This window comes from Ambystoma mexicanum, chromosome 5q (genome assembly GCF_040938575.1).
Source record: "Ambystoma mexicanum isolate Mex_15411 chromosome 5q, UKY_AmexF1_1, whole genome shotgun sequence".
In the NCBI taxonomy this organism is placed as follows: domain Eukaryota; kingdom Metazoa; phylum Chordata; class Amphibia; order Caudata; family Ambystomatidae; genus Ambystoma; species Ambystoma mexicanum.
Window position 1 is genome coordinate 546,669,995 of NC_090933.1, and position 23,605 is coordinate 546,693,599.

At 44.1% G+C, this 23,605-nt stretch overlaps 1 protein-coding gene across 2 annotated transcripts in view; it reads left to right on the forward strand.

The window, feature by feature from the left end:
• SNTG1 (syntrophin gamma 1) overlaps window positions 1-23,605 on the forward strand; it is a 2,735,678-nt gene that overhangs the window by 193,968 nt on the left and 2,518,105 nt on the right. For both annotated transcript variants that reach the window (XM_069621032.1, XM_069621033.1), the window contains exon 2: window positions 4,145-4,199. In XM_069621032.1, coding sequence (XP_069477133.1) covers window positions 4,173-4,199 — 27 coding nt within the window. In that variant the 5' untranslated portion in view covers window positions 4,145-4,172. The remainder of the gene's footprint in view (window positions 1-4,144; window positions 4,200-23,605) is intronic.

Sequence of the window (23,605 nt, forward strand, 5' to 3'; positions counted from 1 at the left end):
CTATTACAAAGTGCACCAGGGTGAAACATAGCCCATACACAAACCATCTATCTTAAAACCTGTTTATTAGGCTGTCTTAAAGGAGAAAACCAAATCAGTTCCTTTTAGTCCATGAATGTTCACAACATACCTTAATCTGGGTCAGGGTCTTCGTTCGCTAGGATGTGGCAGCTCTGGAGGTAAATTTGCATTAGGCTGTCAGGGAATTTCAAAAGTGTTCAAAACTAACGTTCTTTAGTACTTGTTCCACCTGGGTTCTTGTCTCCCCCAGCCGCTTAAAATAACCAAGCAGAAGTGGAGGATATGTTTAGGTTGATTGTAAAGACATATTGATTACTAAATTGAAACGAGCAGAACAAAGGATGGTGTTTGTATGTAAATATTAGAGTGATAGTTATAAATCATTAGAAACACATTGGCCAATGTTGCAACTTGAGCATGAAATTAAAGATCTCTTCAGAAAAAAAGCCAAGAATAACGAAAATAAAGCGGTAGGTCTATTAGAGACTTTGTTAAAAACAGATCTATATCAAGAGGACGCCAAATAATCTTCCCAACAGAGAAAACCATTCCCTATCCCAGGTTAAATCGTGCACAGTGCAGAATTGAAAGCATTAAAGATGCAACACCCAGTAACAGGATAAGCAATATTTTTGAGCAACAGAATGGAATGTAAAGCAACACATCTCTGAGCATAAAAACAAAATAAGAGTAAAACAAGCGAAAGCACCTTTGCAAGGCATTTTGTTGAACAATTCTCACATTCCAGCATCAATAGATTTTTATTGTTGGGAACCATACCAAAAATGAAGAGATCACTACATACAAGGCCATATGGGGATGATCCTCCGGTCATTTGCATTTGTTCCCAAGTATCTGGACAGCCATATGGCCTCAACAGAGGTCGATCTCAACCCTAGCGCAGTAGACCATCAGAGCTGACTAATCCTAAAGGGTTAATCTCTAGCCAGAACCCCTGGAATAACGTGAAATATAGTGGACAGTTGCCCTCTCCCTTGTATCAAAGTGTACAACATTGATAATGAAGTCTTTCCTTATAAGAAGGGGAAAGTCTTCCCCCAGCGAAACTACCTTCCCTAAGTGAAGGTAGCTTAGGTCTGACTAAAACTACCAGCTCGCCCCGCACTTAAAAAGAAATATGTTTAGCAGTTTGCAGAACCCAAAGTTAATTCTGTGGTTCCGCAAAATCTTTCAAGCGCACGATCTTCAGAACAGTGAGGAATTTTAAAGAATTTGCGAGACCTGAATGTGCAACCAATTTTCCTTTGCCGTCCATCCATCCCTCGCCCCTTCTTTTCCCCTTCCATCTCCCTCCACCCAATCACAACTAGTACCGTGATTCCTGTGGGTTTTATGCGCTTTATAAATGTGAAAGTAAATTAGAACAAAATATGACAATTTAGCAGTAAAATGCAGAAGGACAAGGGAAAAGAATGCCAAGCAATTAAACAAGTTAAAGGTCCATGTTTGATGGCCTTCTTCATTTGGATGCTTATGCTTTGAACATACCTTCCAAGCATCCAAGTCACTGTTGCTGAATCTGTGTAAAAAGATTGGAATCAGCAGATGGTCAGTCTGGAATCCGCACACTTTCAAATGGACTATTAATTTTCTTTTTAAGAAAGTACATTGTGTTACATTTGAGACCGTTTTTAGAATTTAACTTATAATGAAGGCAGATGTTTTAGAAAAATGCTATGGATACTGACTCTTTATTGCATTCTTTGATATAATAAATAGGGTGGCCAACTTTACAAAATGTTTTTGCAGGACACTTTAGACGTGTTAACGCATCAGAAGGGCAAGCAGTGCACGCGGTTCCATATGTTGTTATTCATGCCCTCCTCAACCACATTTCTGGTATCATTAGTGCCAGATGATGTGTTAACTCATACACACCACACAAAAATATGTAGCACCGTTTTACATGCACGACACTCATCTATTAAAGCTCTGTCCAGGCCCTGCGGGACAAAATGCATGCAAACATCGTAATTTGCATACATATTGTCACTAATATAAGCGACTTCACAGAAAGAGCACTGCAAGAAACCTGATGTCTTTGATAATTGTAGGCACCGTGGGAAGTGGCATTACAATACTTTGCCATGAGTAATTTGAGTGTCAAGTAACATAGTGGTGTGAAATTCATGAATTACACTATTAATATATAATGTAGCAACTCTATAGCTATTAAACGATGAGTGAGTATATTTTTTATAATGACTTATAAGAACATAATAGTATAATAACATAAGCTATGAGCTGAATCACTCAATGGGAATCCAGATAAGACACAGCGAGATTAAATGATTTACCCAGGATCACACACTTTGTTTAGGGGGTGAAATTGGGATGTGGACAATTTAAGCAGTTGACAACCTATTTTTGCAGGTTTACTTGATATAAATATTTATTAAGGCTGTGTTTATAGAAATGCCTTGAAAAGAACATACAGCATAAAAAAACAAGCATGTAAACTAACCTTACACTATATACATTGTCATAGAAACATGTTGACCAAAATGAGTATGGCTTTAGCTTTATTTTCCCTATCCTGCATGAAGGGTCACAGTTGCACCAGGCAAACTAATGTGAGGCAAAACAATTTCGCATGGGTCTTCGAGAAATTAAGAGTGGTGGGAAACGGTCACTGTGTGCATCTCTGGCTGGTACGAGTGACTGCTCCCGATCCGTGTAAGGTTAGATATACGGATCGAGTGCAGTCACTCGTACCAGCCCAGAGATGGACACAGCAATCGTTTACCGCTGAAACAGGAAATCCATGTAATGATTGAAAAGCAACCCATCCTTGAATCATACAAACCTACATGTATCTCTGTGACATCATTGGCACGTGCAACAAAAACACAAAAATCTAACAAAACGTTTACCTTAGAAATTTACAATTGGTGGTCTATCTGGACCCTGCAACGCACAGTTAATGTGCCACATTAAAACGGAAGGCCAAAAGGGCTCCATACAGGGAAGGAAAAAACACCCACACAGACTTCACCAAGAGGCTAAAGATTAAACTTTTTTTATATCTTAAGAATAAAGAAAAGGACTACAAGTACAAACTACCAATTGCATGACAATAACTAGCTCCTGAACCTCGTAGGGATCTTATGAAAGCTCTGAACATGAAACATGCCATGTAGAGCAAATAGGCGGCTGATTATTCATGACCTCAACATATGCAATTTTTAAATAAATCCGATTCAGGGGATAATAGACATGTATTTGGCGTATGTCTGTATATCTGCATTTAAATAGATAAGTTAGAGTCACAAGGTGGTTGGGTCACGCACTTTTTAGTGCTGGTAAAGTATATTTAAAATTGTGTTTATTTTTGTATTTTTACATATTGAAGATTTTGCAAACCACAACATTGATTGATCTTAATTTCTGAAAAACAGTGGGAACCCCTCTGTTCTTCAGAGCCAATAATGACGCTCAAACTAATTGTTTTGGTACCATATGATTTTGAGTCCGGGGAAAGGTTTGAGTCCACTGAGTGTGTCTCGCTCGTGGTGTCCTGGTTTTACTTTTTTTGTTCTCACTTTGGTTTTAAAACCACAGTCTTATTTCAAACACAGCATGCTGCATTATTCACCCTCACCATTTCTAATCACCTCATTCACATTTCTCAAAGGACAAAAGTCCTTGGTGACAGTCCTCCCTCCCTCCTATTAATGTCTAATTGCTCCCATTGTGCTGCTCTGTTGACAAAGAGCAACGTGTTAAGATGCTGCATGCACCTTGTACAGAGCCTCTCTGCTGCTCTCGAACTCCAACTGTCAAAAGGAAGTGTGAGCTCAGGGCAGAAACATCTTTGACTATACTGGAGCTGATGCAGGACGCTTGGCGCCCCGCAAATCGCGGACAAAACCCATCAATGCGGGTATGCCACAAAAATACGAGACGGTTGGCCACTCTAAAATAAACATTGTGGCAGTCTCAACCCTCCCATCTTGCTTACCCAAAAGGAACACTTTTTAAAATCATAATTGTTCTGGTCTTTGTACCTCATGCTCTCGACGATCTGCTTTCATTGTAACTCATTTATCAGGTTTCATTTTTCATCATATTGAAATGAGCAATGTTTTCTTTTATTTTTCAGACACATATCCCTTTCTATGCCATAGCACATGGATTTCAGGACTACCTGTGAAGAGGTATGTTTTTATCAGTAAATGGAAATGTAAAAAAATACTGTTGGTTTAAGTTGATGTTTCTATAACATACATTGATTCAATTATAAATCTTTTCAATGTGTGGAAAGGAGATTTTTGTAAATTTAGAGTTGTCAGAAATGTGAATTGTTCAAATTAATCAATCCCTGCCACCCAAGCATATACAAAGAGATCCTAAACAAGTATACACGAGTGTTCTACTTTCACAAATTAACTTTCCTGTTGGATCGCTGCCTTCTCTCCTTACTTCCAGTGTTATGCAGACGACACATAGCTCTCCTTCAAGCTTCCCTCCACTGTCGCCTCCTCTTCCTCTCTCATTCCTGACTGTCTGTCTGCTATTCAGGCAGGATGCACTGCTAATGGTCTCTGCCATAATGCCAGTAAGATTGAGATCCTTCTCATTGGGACCCCAGCTGCCTCCTTCCCTCTTACACTCAGGCCACCCTCCATGGCCACCCTCCCCTCACCCTCCTGCGAGGCATAAAACCTTGGTGTCATCTTCAAATCCTATCTCTCCGTCTCTTCTCACATCATGGAACTTGCCAGGAAGGCCCACTCTCAGCTGCACAACCTCAGAGGCAATCTCCCTTTCCTCACCTGCCCCCAGAAACTCAATGTCTCCAGATCTCTGGTCCTCTCCAAGCTGGACTACTGCAACAGTCTCCTCCTCAATTCTGCTTAACTTCTCCCTTTGCACCCTTCAACTAATTCAGAATAGGACTACAAGTCTTATCCTTGGCCGCAAGCCCAGGGACCGCAATCTCTACAAGCTTAAAATCGCTCCACTGGCTGCCGGCAGCTGCAAAGTTCAAGTTCAAGACTGTCTGCATCATCCACAAGGCTTTCTGTGGCCTGGGACCCCGCTTCATCTAACTCTCTCTTCCTAAATACCTCTCTGTTAGAGCCCTTCATTCTTCTTGCTCCAACTCTGCAGGTCAGATGCTTTTTCAAGCAGAGTGGGGGGTAGATCTCTCTCCTCTGCAGGTGCCTCCTTCTGGAACAGCCTTCCTGCCCCTCTAACTTGAGCCGGATCTCCTTAAGTTCCAGAAGTATCTCAAGACCCACCTTTTCTCTTCCACCTCCCTTCTCCCCCTCCCCTGCTCATGTCCTCCTCTGCCTCTTTTGACTGGCTGCCTGGTTCCATCAGATTCTTGCAGGGCACGAGGCCCTCCTGGACATATAAAATAAATTATCATATCACCTGGCCTCCCCTGACCCCCTCGCCCCCACCTGCACCTGCCCCTCTGGGCTACCTCCCCCTGTACTAGCCTGACTGGGCCTGCACCCCTTGAGCCCTTCCAGCCCTGTCCCTCGCACTTAGAATGTGGACCTTCTTTTCCTTTAACTCTCTGCATTCCCCTGGTACTTGTCCACATGGCCTCCCTTTGGCACTCACATAGCCCATGGGCCCTTTCAGCCCTGACCGGCACCGCCCCCCCCTCTTGTCTCCCTTGCACTTCTTGCTACTGCACTTGCACAATCCAATTGACACAACAAGGCCGTGTTTTGTTTTTTGTCATCCATGTCACCACTCGCCCCTCATCCCTTGCATTGCTTCTCCTTGAAACACATTTTGCTGTATTGGTAGAAACTGAAATTTGTAATGAAACTTTTCAAGAGTGCCTAAGTCAAACTACTACGAAACAAGACACTACTGAAGACTTCTGCAACTTTCTTTGTTTCTCAAACATACCACACACAGCTAAAATTATAGCGAGTGCTATGTACACAGCCAAATCGTGGAGCATGTAGAATTCATTAACTTACAAATGTGCACACAAATCCGTTTTTAGAACTATGAGAGGTACTAAATCACTATAGTTTCCGTTTGGGAGTATGTGAAAATCTCAGCAGACTAACACATCACCTTGGGCGGCATTTGTACCCCACAACATCAGAGTCCTTCAAAACTAACAGTACGCTGTTTACAATGTTTGAAGGAACCACACTCTAAAGCACAACTCTACAATAAATATTATTATTGAAACTGGACCAAGCAAAAATCACTTGTCTCCTCCCTTTCATTTCAAACCCAAGATCCATTATCAGTGGAATTCCCTAGAGATCAAGACTCTTCTGGCTCCTCCTCCTCTGCCGTGCCCATTGTATATTTTAAGTCAGTAATTCTCTAGCCACAGCCTTGGCCAATGATTTTTCACCCCTGATCTCGCTGTAGCTGTAGAAATATCCTTATTTTTTATTTTTTTAGATCCCCATAAACTTGGCTATAATACCAACGTACTACATATAGTCGTGATAACAGCATTGTCTACAGCATTTCAGCCAAATCTGTCGCACGGGCCAAAAATGATCAGCAATCATTTTTTTTTGCTTTCCTATGTAACAATGCAGATTATGCACAAATCTCACAGAAAACGCCAGATTACAGAAATTCAACACAGATAACATTGAAATAATGTAGTCTGACCTCACGTCACATCTGACCCACTCGCTATCTTCCAGAGCTCCTAGATACCATGCACATGGCAGTGTTATGTAGCCTTTCTCCCTGTCCCTCGTACCAAGAGGCTCACAATCTGGGTGTTTCTTTCACAGCACCTGAAATATCAGCACTTCACCACCTATCCAGCCATGGCTACCCGATTAACCTCTAAACCTCCTTTCTCTCTACCAAAACACATATGTCTACTGTTGTCCTCAGCAGGTTGGATTACTTTGCCAATCTCCTTATTGCACGCCTTTGCTTCCCCTTTGCTCGTCTAAACAAGATATTGAACGTTGCCATGTAACATGAAAGAAAATAGTACAAACAATGATTAATTATATCTTTACTAGGTTTTAGGGAACTAGACCTTTCTCTAGTAGACAAAGCTTGTCCTTAACATGTTCAATTCCCAAGGACTTAATTTCCAAGTCCCGGGAGTGTAAAAAGTGGTGCAAAAAACAGGCGTTTAAGTGTTTTAACACTTTTTTTTCCACATTGCAGTTTTGTATTTTGGGCGGCAGGGTGGGGGCACACAGGAGAATCACCTTGTCCAACAATCCACACTCAGTCTTCAACAACCATATGATTTTACACCAGCATGATATTTCCATGTTGGCCAAAAAACTATGGATTCCTGTGAAATGCACCTATTTTTTGCACCTAAAAGCAAGTGTATTTCATAGGAATGCCTTTCACAGAATTAACTTGCAGGAGGGATTTACACATTTTGCCCTGGGCCATGCAAAGTGATTTTCACTGTTTTAAGTTGCAGTTTGCAGTTTGTAGTGCAAATGATGAAAATTGCATAAAGCGGGCAGATTGTCACGAAAGTACCTCCCATGTGATTGACTCATTTTTCGACAATGAGAACCCTAGTGAGAATATTCTCGAAAACGCAACAGATGTTGTTTGAAACTATTTTTAAAAGAAAGATATTGGCTACATTGTGGGTCTTGTTCAATTTTAATTTACTCCTGGACCATGATATACTTCAATAAAAGTACTGCTTTACAAATGTGTTTCACTGCAAAAATGTCAAACCAATAACTGACATTTATACTTGAACATTTTATCTGGTTTCATCTTGTATTTATTACTGCCTTCCTGAAGACTCTAATCCAGAGAGTTGCTTCATAGTGGAAAATAGTTCAAACTTGTAATACGATGTTCAAATATTATTTACTTGGCCCAGCATTCCTTGTTACCTGGAAACAGAAAAGAAGCACGATTGACGCATACAAGAGTGTGTGATGAATGGGTGTGTTATGTCCCTTTCTCACTTACTCTGCGCCTACTAGTCTTATCCACAAGTACCGGTATCGTTTTTGGTCCATGCTAGTGGCAAAGGGCTATACAATGGATTCTTGTATATCTTTTTCTCAAGTGTTATCTCTGTGATAACATGAAATGTGTGCCATTTTATTTCATAGTTAAGAACATTCCTAATGTGCCAAAAGATTGACGGAGCACTGTGCAGCCAAGTTAAAAAAAAACAAATTTTAAAAAAACAAAACAACAATACCATATCCTAGTTTTGGTTGACACAATCCTAGAACCCTGCCTAATGTGTAAAACGGGTAGGTACTAATAACTAAAAAACATAATCTTCCTTTAAAATTGTTAAACCACAAAATCCCAAACCGAATAGAAGGGGAACAAACTTTATTTAGGAATTAGGGCTTTTAGCAGACACTGAAATTTAAAGTTTAAAGACGCCAAATGTAAGGGTGAAGCTAAAGTGGTCCCAAAGTCTCGAATCACACAAGAAAATAAATTCCTCCTACGCTTCGGCAAGCATACGATTCCCTTTGCAGAGATGTTCAGCAGCACCCACAAATATGGAGTTTGGTAGCCAGATATCCGGGATGGTGTGCATACACTGCCTTGTAATTGAGGCTTAAAAGGTAAACCTGATTCGAAAAAGACCAAATGCAGGGAGGTGTGAAGTGATCAAATGACCTGACTCAAGTGACAAGTTTGACTGCAGCCTTAAGTGGTGTCTTTGTGGCCCCAGCCAAAATTGGACCCCTACATAAACCAGTTGCAAACACAAGGAATCTGCCAAAACGAATGGCCTAACCCGACAAAATGAAGAAAGCAATGGTTATGCATACTCAGCTGGGAAGGGTACCACCAATAGCTTGCAGTGGTAGCCAAGATGATACGTTGCTATATAGCTTTACAGGACCAAAGAGAATACCTTCCGCTTGAGAATGATTACATTTGAAATTGATCCATGCCCCAATCTTTAAGAAGATATACCCCACGTGTTATATTGTTTGGGTTCCCCTTCGCTATGGCTGTATTGAACTTCCTCTGAGTGCATACATAATAGTTACTGTTCATCCCAATACGTGACGTAAATTAATGTTGGCTCTTGGTACCTGTCACCCATTCTATTGTTGACATGCTGGTGTCGGGAGAGAGATCGTTTTGCAGAGATGTGCGTATATTAAGGGGCCGATTCATGGAATAATTGTGCGCCAAAATCGGTAGCGCAAGCGAAAAAAATCCAGCGCACGGATGCGATTCGCACGCAAGTGATTCATGGAAGTCTGTGCGCATGTTTTTCCTGGGAGCTGCGCCAAATCCGCGCCTACCTTACACGTCACTGCAACATCATGAAGGCCGTGCGCGACGCCCACAGCAAAAGCGCACACACCAAAAAGGGGGCGGAACATGCAGAATGGGGAACAACGCATGAAGATGAGGTCATAACTGGGGAAGTATTGCTCGGAAATACATGGAACGCCCACATGCAAGCGAACAACACGTATTCATGGAATCAAATAGGGAAAACCTGCGCACACCAAAACACACACACAGACGTAAACACATCCCCAGGCAGAAGCGCCCCCGCGCATTATAAAAGTGTGTGCAAGCAACAAACAAGCATATGCAGCTATGATGAATGTCCAATTTCTCGCGGCAGTGATTGTGGGACACCGCAGGAGGAGGAGAATAGCCAGGCTCCCCATTTTTCTGCCCAGGGCCAGCCTTTCTGGGATGCCTGATGATGAGGTCTATGGCAGGTATAGGTTTCCACCTCATATCATCCTAGACCTGGTCACTGAGTAGGAGGATGACCTCACATCACCCACTTTGTGTTCCCAAGCACTGAGCCCCTTGGAAAAGGTGCTCAATGTCCTGCATTTTTTGGCCACCTGGTCATTTCAGCGGACAACTGCCGTAGTTGGGGGCGTCTCACAGCCCACGCAGTCAAACTGCCTACACCAGGTGTTGGCAATCATGACTGCGTGCCGCTCAGTCCGCAGGCACATATACATCCCGCAGAAAGGCAGGCTATGGTCCAGGACTTTTACAGTGTGGCACACTTCCCCAAAGTGCTCAGTGCCATAGATTACACCCATGTGACCCTACGTCCACCTAGGGCCACTGAGAACATCTACCGCAACCGCAAGCACTGGCATTCCATCAATGTACAGGTTGCATGTGATGCTCATGGAATCATCAAGTCTGTCTATGCAAACTATCCTGGGTCTACCCATGACAGTTTCATATACAGAAAGTCTGCCCTGAGCCGGGCCCAGGAAGTTGGGAAGCATGGCAACACATGGCTCAATGGTGAGTACAAATTCCTGTGCACATGCATGCATGTCACACACACAGACAAATACGCAAACCCAACTAATGACAACCATCATCACCTCCCCAGGGGACAGTGCCTACCCTCTAAGCACCCACATGATGATGCCCATACGGAACCCCACCACACCACCCCAGGTAAGATACAACACAGCCCATATTGCAACCAGGGCCATAGTGGAGCGCACATTCGGAGTGCTCAAATAACACATCCATTCCCTTGACCGCTCTGGTGGGCAGCTACTATATTCACCCCAGTAGTGTGCAGGATCATTGTAGCAGCATGTGTCGTGCACAATGTTGCAACACGGCGGGGCGTACCGGTGGACATGGTGGTACCCCCACATCCCCAACCAATGAAATGGAACATGGGCATGAGAGAAGATGTCCCTTTTTTCCGCTCCTATTTGATTTAAGCATTGAACCCCTAGTTCTACTCATACATTTGAATCATGAGCACCGGGGTGTGTGAATACTTAGTTCGCTTGAAATAATCTCATTGTAAGTGAACTATATACTCCTGTATATTAGGGACCCTGACATGAACGTGTGGCCTGTACTAGAGGAAATCCAAAACGTTGTGCAATATTCAGGCTATAAAGTCAATTGGACAAAGTTGGAGCTGTTCCCGTTGACTCATGCCACTCGTGTCCGTCGTCCCGCCCCTGGATCTCATAGGTTTTAAGTGGTCTTCCTATGCCATCTTGTACTGGGGAGTCAAGGGTATGAGACACTGTCCTTCACAAATGCTCATAATTTATCTAAATTAACAGTGAAGTTGAATGTCTGTTCTAAACTGCCTATATCAGTGTAGGCCGATTGTTCCTCCATATGGTCATATTGTCTAAATATTTGTAGATCTTCACAAATGTGCCAGTTTGGCCGGGTAGATCTTACTGTTCCATGCTCCAGTCGGTGGCATTGACTTTCTCTAGGGCCATTTGATGATACCTTTTGTTAGGTGTCCTAGCGGCACCTGACTTTCATTTGTATTTCAGTTGAGTTACTTAGTAGCTCAGGCACAGTTTCTGGCCTACTGGTAAAGAACGTCTCAGCTGACACCCTTTGTTGTCATAGAATGGCGCAATGTTGGCCTGCACAATTTGTGATCAGTGGTCTTTCATGATAAATACGAAGACGTGTGCACTTTTGATGTGGTAAGAAATAGAGTGAATGCCTGGTTGCATCTGTTTAGACACTTGATAGTCGTGACTCCCTACAACCACTGCTTACCGTTTTGGGACTACCCGGATCTAAGACAAACCCTTGTCAGAAACAGGTGGGCTATGGATGGGGTATTGATGATGGGAGACATGTTCCCAGAATGACACTTTGTATCACTTGAGGATTTCACACATAAACTAGGGAGCAACCCCACACTGATTTTACAGTATTATCACATCAAGCCAGCATTTAAGAAAGTGTCCATTCTTCCCTGGTGTGCCACAATCTCACCCACGTATAGATTTGATATTACATGACTCTGGTGGTCATAGACTGATATTCTGGTATTCACTTTGTATAACTTATCCACAGGACCAGGGCAAAACGAAGCACATCCTCCCTGCCATGGAGACAATCTGGACTCTAAAATGACAGATGAGTGTTGGAGGTGATGCTTCCTTTTAACAAGGGAGGTTTCTCTCAATGCTAGATTCCGTTTAATTCAATTCAAGATTCTTAACAGTTTGCACTATAAACCAACCATTTTGGCACGGATGTTGCCTAATGTAAGCAGATATTTCTTTAAGTGTCGTCGGAAGCCAGATGATTTTTTTTTCATATGTTCCGGTGGTGCCCTTTGTTTAACTCCTTTTGATCAGATGTAGCATCCACTGTGTCCGAAATCCCTGAGATCTCACCTACATTAGCCCCAATCAAGTATCTTCTGGGCAATATCGGTAAGGTGCATATAACCACACAGAGGTTCATCAACCTGGCATGCCTTATTGCCACGGAGTACCTTCTGAAATATTGGAAATCCAGCAAAGGCCCAACGAGAGCTTGTTAGGCAGAATCACATGCAGTACAATTTTGGAACCCTACATGCAATTAAGACTACAAGTGTCAGTACAATTTCACCTTTGGCACAAGCCTGTACTACACAGTAATGTAGTAGCAGTAGCTGAGCAGCCAGACTTATCTCAAGAGAAAAGTGAGCAGTACAAGGGGTTACACAAAGGACCAGCAAACACAGTGATTCAAATAAACACTTAGTCAAGGTTTCTTGGTAAAAGAATATACATTTATTTACACAATCATTTGGAAAACATTCCACTAGCAAGAGCAGCTCAGTATCATATACTAATATACTACAATACACAACCAATAAGTTACTGAACAAGTTCAGCTCCCCTGAAGTGTGAGCAAAATGGCACGTCCGTTACTTTTAAAAGGGGTAAAAAGACAAGGTTAAAAGAAATCAAGGCACAAATACTTTCATAGGCAGGGCAAAGGGTTTCAGTTCACTAAAACCAGCAATTCAATTCAATAGGCCTGGGCCAAAGTCAATGTTTCAGAGTCTTGGATAGGATAGCACAGTTCTGGTAGTAAACAGTTAAGTCTTTGCCACGGATTTTAAGAGTAGTTGGTCAGACGAAAGGTTAGATGTTAGTTTAGGGAAGGACAAGCCTTCAAAGTTGGGAAAGTTTCAAAAACTTTCGCCACAGCCGAGAAGATTTCCTGACCGCATTTGCACAGTACTTTTTTAAAGTGAAGAAGAGCTGTAGCTGAGGCAGTTGTGCCTGGCAGTTCCTGCAGATCTCGTTGTTCCTGAGCTTCAGTCGTAGGGACAAGGAGGACGTCGGGAGGTTCTTGCACTGCCCAGGGAAGAGGCCACAAGCTTGGCAAAATGTCAGTTTAAGGTGTGAATGCCTTAAAGACCACAAACTGGTATCCTTCCCACTGGCTATCTGGTTTTCCACAGCACTCTGCAGAAAATACGACCAGTATGGAGACGGTGTCCAGGCGGCTTACGAGGTGGTTGTTCCCACCAAACTCAAGGGAAGAAGTTAACCTTAAAAGGGCTTCTCTGTCGATGGAGTTGCAGCCAATTCGGACCTGCAGCAGGGCTTCACCAGTCGTCCAGGAGTTGCAGCCGTAGTCTTCCTTCAGCTCCTCTTCGGTTCTCTCATTCCAGTGGTCAACTCTGCTTTCCAATTCCCAGAAGCCTGCTTTTAAACAGTTTTCCCCCATTCATTCCAGCCTAGCTGTCACTCACACAGCAGGGTGGCTGTCCTTGCCGGACAGCCAGCCAGCCAATCACGCCAGAGTGCATTTAGGTCTCCTAGGAGACTAAGCACAGGGAGTTTCGGGCACCTCCCACAGATCCTGTCCACCCCATACACTAAGGCGCCTGAGGAGGGCTTTAGCACTGAAGCCCGCCAAAGGTCAACAAACAAAGGGACCAAACCTGGCTTGGCATGCAGAGTTAAATACAAGAAGGACCTTTTCTTAAAGAAACTGTGAAAAAAGTCGACCAGTCTTTTTACAGATGGGTCTTGGGCGCCATATTGAATAACATGGCTGACCCGATTTTTAGCTACCGGTGTTCGCGGTCGGGAAAAATCATGGTAGTTTGTTACAAACCACTGCCACCAGCCATTTCAAGTAGGAAAGGGTAACATTTGACTTTTACATGAGTGTTTAGACTCAGGGGGGTATGCTCTGCAACCCCTCCAGCACTCTATTGGAGGATAGTGTGTGCTGGGTCTGTAAATTTAAAAAGGCTTTACATGCTCTGGGAGACAGTAGACAGGCCCAGAGAAGATATTTAAACCTAGGGGAGTCTGAAAGACACCCCTGTGCCACTGTACTGAAGGTGCTGTGTGACCCACAAGAAAAAGATGATGCCTATGGAGTTGTTTTAAAACTCCATATGCAAAGAACACAAACCAAAATACATGAAAGAGTGGGGGAAAAAGGGCTCACACTCTTTCCAGGTAATAAAATCAATTCCTAGAAATCCAGCAAAGTTGCTGGGGGTCTCAAAAGGTAAGGGAATTTAGCACATTTTGAGAATTCTCCCTAACAGAGCTGAATGGCTCTGAGACCTTACCTTCTCCAGTGACCAAGAGGAAGCCGTTATTTGCTCATTGCCTGTTCCCCAACACCATAAGGACATCTGGGAAGGGTTCTGTATATACATGTGTAGTGTGGGCAATGCATGATCTGAACTGTGACTGCCTCCGATCTGCACGTATGAACCTGAGCAGTGCAATGTGAGGTGACCGCTACTTGCAAATTCCATGTGCACTTTTTCTCTGTATGTTACCTTGGCTACAAAATGGTGTCAACACTCTTATTGTGTGCACACAGTATAAGTTCTCGTTCTGCCAACGTAAAAAACAAAGTTGATGAACAATTTAAATAAATGCGAAGTCCTCTCATTACAACTCGAGAGTAGAGCACAGAACAGTAACAGCAACTCCTGATGTGTGTCCATCTCCTTGGAGAAGTACAGGTTAGTCCCGCCATCATTAATGCACCCAATTCAAGTGTGGTCAGAATGTTCGAGAACACAGAAGAGTAACACATGTGAAAAGCAGAGCCAGTATGTTCCCATTTTCGGTGGGGCACAGTCTTAGACAAACACGTCAGTTGCGTAAGTGTCACTCTGTGTTGCTTGGCACCCCTATAAGGGGCCATGGTATCTCCCAGTGTTTTGGTGTGGTCACATGGTTACCCATGTGACCAACTTAATAAAAGGTACAAGCCGCTTCCGGCTCGGCAGACTAACTATCACGAGGCTCCCGTGTCGTTCTTGTGCACCATGCTGGTGCTGCACCGTAGGCGATGGGCCCAAGGACGGGGCCCAGCACGAGGACGGTGCCCCTGCTGGGCAACGCCATCCATGGGTGATCCCAACACCATGTGATCATGGCAAATGAAATGGCCCCGGCCTGGGTTCCCCCAGAGCCGGGGCCGCTGTGAGCCGGGGGACCCCGGCCACTGTGGAGCTCCGGTGATCCGGAGCAGGTGGGGTGACCCCTGCCCACGAATCTGCGGCGTGATCGCCGCACCAATGGAACCCCGTCGGGTGACCCCGACATGAGTATGGGGGCTGCCCAGTGATCCGGAGCAGCACCCCCAACACTCTGTGATGATTACTCAACTGGTTGTTTTCTGACAAAATCAGCCCTCGTTGGATTAAAAGAAAAAAAGGTCCATATCAAACCAGAAAATGTCATCCACATCTAACCAAAGTTGTGTGCCATCGTGTAGTGCACCCTAATGTATTGCTGTGGCTGTTGCGACTTCCTGGCAAAATACATGCTACTGTCTGTGCACCAGTGCAAATGTAATCATTACCACGAAAGGGCAGACCAATATATATGTCTAAATACGGTTGAGACAAATGAGGCGTGTTTCAAGGAAATTACACTTGACAAATGGAACCGGTCGTGTTCGTTCATGGGGCTCCACTTTTAAAAGAGAGAAATCAAATGTCAGCAAAGGCACACACATTGTTTTAATAAACACAGAGGAAAAGGGTAGCGGCAGGCTTGACTATTTGCGTTGCCTTTGTAAGGATAATATGTTGGTTCCCAAAGGCAGTGCAAGGCACACTGAAGTTAAACAACGTCCATGTTTACTTGGGCTTGGGATGACATTTTCCGGTCAGGTATATCATCTCTTCCGTGTTCCAGCCCCTGAAAATGTTCTGTTTTTTTTTTTCCTTTTCTTTTTTTTTGTTCTGTTTGGGTTGGCAAACCTATCTCATCCAGTAAGGTGAGAGGGTGCACCACTTTTGTATTACCAAGCAAGCCACACGTTCCTACAGCGTGGTGTTGCATATTCCAAATTTGGTGACCCCAGGACGACTGAGCATTTCGTGGCAGGGTGAGTTACAGCATTGCGGTGTCCTGCACCGGTGCACGTATCCTTCACAGAAACACACAGAGTATCAGAAGAATGCCATTGCACATAATGTGTAGACCGACCTGACGAGCAATAAGTGATAACGCCAACTATTCGTTTCAGAGGATACATGTCCCCCAAACTTAAGCATGATGTCGCTACTCCCGGTTGTATTATTGTAAAGGGTTGTCTTTCTCATCAGAGTGCTTACATCATCTTGTGATGGCCACCCTGACAACAAGAAGCGCTAACTAATTTAGCAGCCTTCCCTCACCATGGATAAAGCCCTTAAAGGCACCTTTTCCAAAAATGCTTCTAGCTGGTTGCTTGCCTCCGAGACAGTTCAGTCCTAGACCATGGTTTATGTAACACGCATTGGCAATGCCAAAAGTCTTTGCTTTTGGTTAGACATGGGAAAGGCATTTGTCAGGCACTGTTCTAGTGGTATTTACTGAACACTGATGGTAGCAGCTGTAAAATGGTGTGAGGACCTAGGCATATAATAGCAGTGCCTGGCAAATGCGTAATGGCTGCTATTTATACACAAGCCAAAACTGTTGGCATTGCCAATGCTTGTTTTTAACAGGACTTCAGTGAAGGACATGTATAATGTTTATTAATCAAGTGGCTGAAGGTCTTGCTAAGAAATGTTTTATATTTCTCTCGTTTAAACCTGCAAAATAAATAGTGCGTGGACTGCAGTTTGTTGTTCGCCAGATTGCCTTACTTTATGGATTGCCTTACTTTATGGATTGCCTTACTTTATTTGAGCTGACAAAGAAGTACGTAGCTATAATCTTGGAGTCTGTCTTATTTTGATCTGAGATCATTATCGGTAATTCCATCTAGCAAAAGAGACTCTTCATGGACCTAGAGCACAAACTCCTTGAAGCTATTTGATCCGGTATGCCGCGAGGCCCCAGTAAAGTGAGTTGCAATAGTAATTTTATGAGTTTATTAAACAACCCACTATACCTGGCATAAACTCAGAATTAATAAATGGTGCTGTTCTTTGTAGTATGCTTTATCCAAGTACTTATACCTAGGACTTGTTCCCAATATATGTTAAGATATTTTACTTTGATCAAGTATTTAATGGGAATGTCAGAGTGTGGGAGCTTCCGGATGGATCTCTGACCTAAGCAATGTGTTCTTGGGTACAGAAGAATGACTTCTGTTTTATTTGCATTAAGCTGAAGGGCATTCCCGAGCTTCCAGGATTCCACTTGATCCAAGTATTCATCCATCCTATCCATACCTCTGTTGTTCTCTGACAATTTCATATAGTTATGGGTATTGTCAGTGTGATGCTGGATATGCATTGGAGGGACAGGGCCTCCATGTCCTTGTTCTGTACTCCCTTATAATGTGCGTTGTTTTCTGCACAGGAGTCCATTTGTGACATCTGGCAGTGCAGTTCATCCTCTTTTTAGTTGTGGTGAAGAGACCCTTGGGGTACCCTTATGGCACCCATGGGTGGGGGTATGTTTTTGGGCACCTGTGCATGGCCCATTGAGCAGGGTATGGGCTGGTGGCAGCTCCATGCTGAATTTGACATGTGCTCCGAGTGTCCTCCATTTTGGGATACGCAGGCCCTGCCATAAGAATCAAAGGATTCCTGATAGAAGGCAAGATGCTCCTGTGGCCTCTTGGTTTCTATTACCTGTTACCTTGTTTTTCCCAATGTCCTGAGAAGCCCTGACTCTGTCCCTTACCCTGCCTGGCTGTTAGGTGGAAGAACCATATATGGTATTGTGGGGAATTCCAGGCAAGACTGACTGGACCCTTCCCAGTGACTGTATGCTGTGGGTGAACTCTTGGGATAAGCGAGGGAGGATAAACTGGGCAAGGGGCCCTTCGGACCCGCAGAAGAAACGCCCTTGGACGAGACGCGGTACCCGCCTTTTTTTCAATGCACCCCTACTGACAACCCCTCAGTCTTTATGGGATATTGCCACCACAGTCTCATCCTACCCCAGTACTTTCCTTTAAGGCAGAAGAAAACACATTCATACACCACAATACACCTGTTCTCCCCTTTCTGACAATAACCTGCCCTCCTCTTCAGTGAAACACTACAAGCCCCATAATCCCTGTTTTTTTGTTGAAAAACCTTTTTATAACTATTCAACTGACTTTTTCCCAAGATCCACAACTCATACATTTCCCAGAATCCCCTCATTCAATCTGCCCCCAAATACTATGAAGAAGAAGAAGAAATGAGTATTACCCATGGGAATCCCTGGGCCATTGACTTCTATGGACACCCCCTGTTTTGTCACACTAACGAGGCCAGGCAGAGTCAGGCAGGCTCAACCCTAACCACTCACCTGCAGCATGTTAATATCAAACAGGTGCTTAAAAGAGGCCTGCAAAGAGAGAGATGGGAGTTCTTGGGAGCAGAGGAGGGAGGCTGCAAAGCTGAGTCCGGCAGAGGATCCCTACCACAGACCCAAGCACACCAAGAAGCAGAAGGGTGCAGAGGAAGCCGTGGAGAGGGCCCAGAGGGAGAGGTGCTGAGCCAGAGAATTACCCCCCCTAGAGCCAAAGAAGGCAGTCTGCAGCCTGCTGGTCATGTTTGCTCCAAAGCTTGCTTCCCCTGGGCGTGTGAAAGGAAGTCCAGGTGCAGAAGGGCAGGTGGTGAGATCCTGACCTCCTACCAGTACCACCCCCCAGGGAGCTACCCACCAGTGACACGCTAACCGAGTAAGTCTCACAACACATGAAGAGAGGAATCCAATAAGCGTGCAGGTGACTGTAACGGGGGAGCGATGCAAATGGGCTACTCAAGTGAGAGAAAGGGAACCCCCGAATAACTATAAAGTAACTACAAGTCCCAAGAGGCATTGGGGGGAAAACCAGTACAGCTTGAGTCCAGCTGAGGGAAGTGTACAAAAGGAATGATGAGAGGAATAATGGTCAGAGTGGTCAGGCTGGGGTCCCCATAAAAGTCCTCGCCCACTCAAAAGTCTCTGACCCAGCAAACGGTGCAAGGCCACTCGGCCCGAGCCCGACAGAGGGAAGCCAAGGCGTAAGAGCCACTGGGGAAGATTTGAGCCCGACGGAGGGGAACCTTATGTGATAATAGGACTGTGTGAAACCTGACTGGGGGCTTAAGAGAAAGCCTGACTGGGGGCTGAGACACGGACCTGGGTAAGGGAAGAACCTAAGGGCTCTGGAATGACATTCTTTTGAACTATTTTAAAATGGCAATGTGGACCCGATTGAGGGATGCCAAGAAGAAAGCTAAGGGAGGTGAATCCTGTACTGTTATAAAGCCAAGGGAAAGCTAAGGGAAGTGAATCCCGCATTGTGATAACACCCAAGTGAACTATGTTGTTTGGCAAATGTGAACCCGGCTGAGGGATGCCTGCAAAGCGGGCTGAATCATAAAAACCCTGTGAACTTTGTGATGACAAAAGTGAACCCGGCTGAGGGATGTCCACAGAGAAAGGTTCTTTAAAAGGACATTGAGACTCGTGAATACTACAGGTGAAGAGATTTTGAGTGAAAGGCTGTAATGTACCCGACGGAGGGAGGCTAACATTCAAGAGGATTGGAGCCCAGTTGAGGGGGATCCAGGGGTGAAAAATCATCAACCAACGTAAAAGATTACAGAAAGTAATGTTTGTTTTGTTATTGTTGACACATTAGGCCCTCAGAGGCAAGAGACTGCGTAAAAAAGAGACTTGACCACCAAAGGTCCTGATATTAGGGAAAAGGAACTGTAACCTGGTGCTGGAAAAGCCCAGCAGTGTGCTGTGCTCAAGAGTCCCCCCTAGTCCCGTGCTAAAAATGGGGGAAGGGAGACCCAAGCCTTAACATCTGGACTTATCATTTTGTGAACACTTATTTCTTTTCCTGTGAGCATTACCCCACGCTATTTTGTAACATAGCGGTAAGGATTGGCAATAGGTTTCTTAGTATAGGCCCTTTTTATTTGACTAGACTCCACTTGGACAGTATTATCATTATTTGATGGTCCTAGCTTTCATCTTAGATTTAGGTTTAGATTAGGTGTTTTTCTCAACCATTTATACAGTTTAATAAACACCCTTGAACTGTGATCACTTGTCTGTCTTTACTGTTGCCACTGTGAGTTCCTTACATAGCTCATGCGCATAATTAAGCCTAATAGGGAATTTATGTATGTGTTGTAGGGCCCACGGAGATCGACAACAGCAGTACACCCGTAAACCTCAGTAGCAAGCTGGTCACCTGAAGGTTGGGCAATCGCTAGCATGATGTGGGAAAATGCCCAAGTAAGTGAAGTTACAACACGCTAGGATATAAACTTTGGTAGTGATACAAGCAGTGCAGCCTGTTAAAGTGCGCTCTCAAAGTTATGCCTTGGAGAACAGAAGAAGAGGTAGCCCTTAATGGCCTATGTACCTATGTTTTTTCAGCTATATGAAAAACAGTAGAAGATGGGCCTACTATTGAATGGGAAGGACGACCCATGTTTTTAAGTTGCCAGTACACCAAGGAGAATAATGTTAAAAGGTAACGTAGTTAAAGTACCCAAAATCATGTTAGCCAGTTGGTAATCAAAGGTATGACAGGGCAGCTACAATCAAATGGCTGTGTACCTCTCCACTGTGTAAGGCTCAGTTAAAAAGGGCCTAAAACAAAAAGCCGAACATTAAACTTGGTTGAAACTACTAATAGAAGAGTTAAGAGTGTGCAACCAGTCACAGGTGCAGTAGACCGTTGTGACCCCATAGGTGGGGGGAGTAGATTGTAAGGCTCACAGCAGCATAGAGCTTTGTGAGGTTGGTAAACCAAGCCATTTGTGAGTAGGAAAATCGCAAAGTACACAGCAAGGTGCCTGAGTTGGCGAATAAAGTTTAGCCCCTGACGAAGTTCCCCAGATAAAGACTGCATTAAAAGATTGAAGCATGTTTGGCACACTAAGTAGAGCAAGGTCTCTACAAGATCAATTTATGGTTGCCATATTTGCACATTGAGAGTTGTGGTGTTTACAGGGATATGTTTTCAGAGCACAGAAACACTATCTTTGCACTTTAGGGTCTTTTGTACTGTGAGGTTTTTAAGGTGTATAATTATGTGTCAGTTGTGATGTATATGTTTTTATGGATTTGTGCAATAGTAATCTCAGGTGAAACTTGTTGGTGATTATCTTATTTGTAATTGATGAAATCATTTTTCAAAAGTTGAGTTAATTCTCATTTTCGAGTTCTATTTAGACTGCCTGCAGCAGCAGTCCAGGAGGTTTTGTTCTATTGTAAGATCCGATTTAATGCAACAAAGCCCCTGAAATTCAGCAATTGCATTTCAAGCAAGTACACCTTAACTATACTCCCCCTGTTGTGCAGCATATGACCACAGCGATGACCTCACTAATGACATCATATATATATGCATAAAAATGGAAGGGTGGCAGGGGGCTCCTCTGGGTCCCTGCTGCAACATCCTGATACTTATCAGAGGGATTCAGCCCTGCACACCTACATCCAGTCAGCCTCCCTGAAGATTGCTGAGGCATGAAAATGCGCTAGGAGGAGAACATCCCTGGACTGTTGACATGATTGCAGGTGGGACCCAGAGGTGTGCCCCTCACACCCCTCTTTTGTTTGTTTACATATACTAGCAGAAGTACCCGTTCTCTGAACAGGTTCTGTAAACCAAACTGATCATGTAGGTCACTGTTCCGATTTGCTTGTTGCTTGATGTGCTTTGTACTGTGAAGTAAACTGCACTGAGAATGGGTGTGTGTGGCTGGCTGACGTACCCCAGAGCAGACGTTGTGGGAAGGCGAGAGTTGGTGTGCTGCTGCATACTGGTGCCTTCTGTGCTCTTGCCCCACCCGTCGCCTCACCCTAGTGTGGTGAAGTTCGTTGTGGTGCATTGCATTGCAAATATCTTGCAAACCGTGCATCCTAGGGCCTGGACTTTGAGTTTTGTTCCTCGTGTCGCAACGGGTCCTTCTATGACCAAGGTGCTGAAATCTGGGAAAATGGGTGTGGTGTCCAAATGCCATGTAGCCAGTAATGTCCAGAGGGTTCTAACAGGTAACTATGGAAAGTTTGCTGCAGATTGATGAAAAGGTGTGCAATTGTATAAGGAATAAAGCTTTGCCACAAATCCTGCCACAAACACATTTTAGAGATGCAGACAGAATTGTACTCACCCTCTCCAAACCACCCACCCCCCACCCAAAACTGGAAATGATGGGAACAATTTGTTAAATAAAGTTATTAATAAAACAAAAAAAGGCACTTAGTTTGAGTCCCCATTCATGTTCCCATAGACAAAAAAGGTCAATTTGTGCTGGACTGCACAGCGAAAACCTCTGGATGGAATTGGATCAGGTTCGAAATAACTTGGGCAAGAAGCGTTGACTCTGTCCTTTTGTGGTTTGGGGTTATTGCCTTCAGTACTCTTATTAAAGTGCCCCTTTTATTCCGAAAAAATAGCTATATCTCCCATAGTGCATTGCAGGATGAGGCATTTTTGAAATGCAAAAGCCGCCATCTTTTATTTTTTACCGATGTGAGAGATAGTTGTGGCTATACCCGACGGTACGCGAAAACTATAAGCAGATAAATGGCATTTTGCGGTGGAAAATCATTGAAAAGGCATCAGGCTAGAGGTGGGGGGTGGGGAGAGGGCAATATGTGAAATTTTGGAGGTAGAGGTGGCTTGGATACCGAGGCTGCAGCACAAACTATTTCCAGTAGCTGCTGGTATTCGGTCAGATACCCTCAGCTACCCGCAAAGACGAGATAAGGGAAATGAAAATGCATCACACGGTATAACAAGTGTTTTTGGGGGTATTGGAGAGGGCTGGGGAGGCAAATGGGAGTTGGTGGGAGTGAGAGGACCTTGCCGTGAGCAGAAAAGCACTTGGTGAATGAGTGGGGGTCCAGGGGGACATGATTTGTTTTTTGCAGTTTTTTTCGATAATTGCGGCTTTATGAAGTACAGTGCTATTTCAGCTGGGTTTTTGGGGAAACATTTATTACAAAAAATGATATTTGTACCGGTACAGTGAGGTCAGGGGTGAAAAAACACTAGCCATGGCCAGTGGCTTGGTAATGCTTAAAAAGGCTGATAGCCTGGTAGTTTTGTAAAATGGCACTGAAAAATATACATTGGGCATGGTTGAAGGCTATGGCAAATGTCGCTGAAAAATATACAGTGGCCACGGCCAAATATCGTGACCAGCGGTGACAAAAAAACTATGATTTAAAATATACAACATTTGGCAAAGCCGAAGGCTCGTGGCCATAGTTAGTGGTGCCAAAAAAGATATAGTGGGCATGGCTGAAGGCCATGGGTATTGGCCCATTATTAATTTATTTTAAAATATACAAAGGTGGCCATGGCCAAAGGCCAGTGGCACCGAAAAAGATACAGTGGGCACGGCTGAAGGCCATGTATAGTGGCCGGTCATTACTTTAAAATGTACGACAGTGGGCATGGCTGAAGGCCATGGCGCAGAGGCATATAC